The sequence below is a fragment of the Phocoena phocoena genome, chromosome 17 (assembly GCF_963924675.1).
Source record: "Phocoena phocoena chromosome 17, mPhoPho1.1, whole genome shotgun sequence".
Lineage (NCBI taxonomy): Eukaryota > Metazoa > Chordata > Mammalia > Artiodactyla > Phocoenidae > Phocoena > Phocoena phocoena.
In genome coordinates this window covers 80,108,145-80,111,419 of record NC_089235.1, presented here as the reverse complement: position 1 = coordinate 80,111,419, position 3,275 = coordinate 80,108,145, and the positions used below count along the sequence as shown (strand labels likewise).

The following is a 3,275-nucleotide window of genomic DNA, read 5'->3' as shown; positions in this document are numbered from 1 at the left end:
TCCGAGTCTGCGGAGGACCGGCCCGGCCTTGAGAGCAGGGCCCGCCCACTCGCAGTCTGTTGCGCAAGCAACGGGGCGGGAGTTGGGGAGGGCGGCTAAGTTCTGTTTCCAGGGAGACCGTTCGGCTGACCGCCAACAGAGCTAAAGGTGGACAAACCCCGACGGGCGGCCAAGGTCCTGAAGAAGCCCCCTAGTAAAGGCTGGCGACGATGCCCTGACCCTTGATTGACCGCAGACTCCTGATTCTGCCTCTCCCAACCTCGTGACCCTGAGACGCGTCGAACCCCGCCAGAATCTTCGGACTGGTCGAGGGGAAGGGCTGAGCTGGAGGAGCGGGCTGGAGGCCTCGACCCATGGTGCCCAAGAGGAAGCGCTGGCCGAGCGCCGGGGGCCGGTCTGGCGCGGCGGGAGAGGGCACCGAGCCGCCGCTATCGGAGAGCGCTCATTACTTGCAGCGAGAATACAAACTGCTCTCGGAGCAGCTGGACGCCTGCGAGGAGCGCGTCGACCAGGTGCTGCAGGAGAACGCCTTCCTGGACTGCGAGGCGCAGCGCCTGCGCGAGGAGAACCGGCTCTACGCCAGCTACGTGAGCACGCGCGCGCAGCGCTGCGCCAACGCTATCGTCCGGCTGGAGGAGCAGAACCGCGTGGACCTGACGCAGATCCACCGGCAGCGCGCAGAGCTGGCGTCGCTCTACCGCCGGCGTGAGGAGGGGGTGTGCGCGCAGCTGCTGGAGATGGAGACGCGCGCAGCGCAGATGGCGCGACAGGTGCAGGAGCTGCAGCCGTACAAGGCCAGTACGCGCCCCCGCGGGAGGGCCGGGCGCGGGCAGGGCGAGGTGGGTGCACGCCGCGGACCGGAGCTGACCCGCGGCCCCGCCGCAGGAGCTGCAGCTGGAGCAGCTGGCCCGGATACGGGCGCTGGAGCGCGAGCTGCTGCATATGCGCGTGGAGCACATGCAGCTGCTCCATCGCATGAAGCGGTGTTTCCTGGAGGACAAAGCAGCCTTCGAGCGCGAGGCGCGCCAGCGCGTGCAGTCCCTGGCGCGGCGCGCGGAGCGGGAGGCGGCGCGCGCGCTCATCGCGCACACACAGGCCATCAGAGAGGACAACGGGCGCCTGCGGCAGGAGCTGCTGCGGCTGCAACGCCGGGCCCAGGTGCTGCACGACACGCGGCGCCAGTTGCTGGAGCAGCGTGAACAGCTGCGGCGCGAGCACGAGGACATGCGGGACCTGGCCCACGTGCACAGCTGGCTGCGCCGGGGCCCCGAGGGCCCGCCGCTTTGGCAACCGCCGCTGGCCAACTCGCACCCTGAGCACTTCGCCTCCACCACGATCCAGTCGCGCGCGACCTCCCGGGCCCCATCAGTCTCGGCCTCCCGGAACCCGTCTCAGGTCTCGTGGCGCGCGGCCTCTTGGGCCCCATCGGTGCTTTCGAAGCTCGCGGTTCCCTGGGTCCCGTCATTGGTCCCGTCGCGTGTTGGCTCCAGGGTCCTGTCGCTGGCCCCTTCGAAGGCGGGATCACGGATCCCATGCCAGGACCCATCGCATGCGAGCTCCAGGGTCCCGTCCTTGACCCTGTCGCGCCCAGGCTCCCGAGTCCCGTCCCTGACCCCGCCACGCCTGGATTCCCGGGCCCCTTCGCGGTCCTCATTGCGTGCCGCCTCACAGAACACCACCCTCTCTGGGAAGTCCGTCCCCGGGTCGGGCTCTTCCCGTCTCCCAGTCGAAGGAGACCGTGAATGTGACGCTGCAGGCGAAGGCGCCTTGGGGAGATCCTGAACTTACCCGGAGGAAGGCCAATGAGGCCAGACGGTGCGGGGGAGACGGGGGTGCGCAGGACGCGGATTTGGTGAGTGGATTATCAATAAAGGTGTGACCCCCACCCCCCACCCCTCTCCGTTCTGGCACCGCCTGCTTCGCTGTCCAGCATTTCTGGCCGGCGCAGGGACCACTCATTATGGCTCCCAGTTTCCAAGCTGCAAGGTAGCTTGATTGTCCTGTGCCCTGTGTGTCTGCCAGGATTGAGCATCCCTCAACCCCACAGCTGACCTCTGGCAGGGGCAGAGGGAGTCGGCCATGCCATCGTCCTGCCCATGAGGGCTGAAGTCTGGTGGCAGAGATGGACATCACGGGCATGGACAGGTAGTATGAGAGCAGGAAGGGAGTCTGGCGGGCCAGGGAGGAGCTGGTCCACTGCGTGTGGCGGCCAGGAGGGCCAGCGTGGTTTGAGCTGCTCAAGAGAGCCATGGGGGGTGGGCGTGAGCTTTGTTCTGGCGCCACGGGGAGCCACGGGCGTTTTTATGTTTAACCTATTGTTTTTCTGTTTGTTTTTGCCGCGCCCTGCGGCTTGTGGGATCCTAGTTCCCTGACCAGGGATTGAACCCAGGCCCTGGCAGTGAAAGTCCTAACCACTGGACCTCCAGGGAGTTCTGGGGGGGGAGGGTAATTTTAAATTTTGATTTAGCTGTCAGTCCAAGTGCACGGAGGCCAGTTAGTACGCTCTCCCTCACCTGTGGTTTGCATTCATCAACGGCTGCATTGGGGAGGTGGAGCGTGGGGGAGACCAGGGCGGATGTGCCACCGTGGCCCATGGACCTGGGCCCTGTGGAGGGAGGAGTTCAGACCGCAGCTTTCAAACAGAGCCCCCCCAGCCCCCACCAACCTTGCCGTGGAAATTTAGTTAAATGTTCTGGTTCTGGGTTGGAAGTGCTGGTGGGGGGCTGGCAGCATCAAACACAAATTCTCTGAGAAGAGTTCACTTGAGGGACTTCCCTGGTGGCGCAGTGGTTAAGAATCCGCCTGCCAATGGAGGGGACACCGGTTGGAGCCCTGGTCTGGGAAGATCCCACATGCCACGGAGCAACTAAGCCCGTGCACCACAACTACCGAGCCCGTGTGCTACGACTACTGAAGCCCGCGCGCCTAGAGCCCGTGCTCCGCAACAAGAGAAGCCACCGTAACGAGAAGCCCACGCACTGCAATGAAGAGTAGCCCTGCTCGCCCCAACTAGAGAAAGCCCGTGCGCATCAGCGAAGACCTAACGCAGCCAAAAAATAAATAAATAAATCTATTCAAAAAAATGGAATCTTGTTACCAATAGGTTCTCTTTTTTTTTTTCCCCCTCCATTGCGGTGTGTGGGCTTTTCATTGCGGTGGCTTCTCTTTGCGGAGCACAGGCTGTAGGCACTCGGGCTTCAGTAGTTGTGGCACGTGGGCTCAGTAGTTGTGGCTTGCGGGCTCTAGAGCGCACGCTCAGTAGTTGTGGCGCACGG

The 3,275-nt window shown here is 64.1% G+C and overlaps 1 protein-coding gene across 1 annotated transcript; it reads left to right on the top strand.

The window, feature by feature from the left end:
* The first annotated feature begins 353 nt into the window (after positions 1-353).
* CCDC166 (coiled-coil domain containing 166) lies at positions 354-1,782 on the top strand. The gene is made up of 2 exons (XM_065895324.1): positions 354-794; positions 886-1,782. Exons 1-2 carry the CDS (start codon positions 354-356, stop codon positions 1,780-1,782), a joined length of 1,338 nt encoding a protein of 445 aa, XP_065751396.1.
* Positions 1,783-3,275: the final 1,493 nt, after the last annotated feature.

What these genes read in the sequence shown, in the direction of transcription:
- CCDC166 (XM_065895324.1), top strand. Translation starts at nt 354, where the DNA reads ATGGTGCCCAAGAGGAAGCGCTGGCCGAGCGCCGGGGGCCGGTCTGGC. An exon ending in AGGAGCTGCAGCCGTACAAG is followed by an intron (nt 795 to 885) that starts GCCAGTACGCGC and finishes GCCCCGCCGCAG; the next exon opens with GAGCTGCAGCTGGAGCAGCT.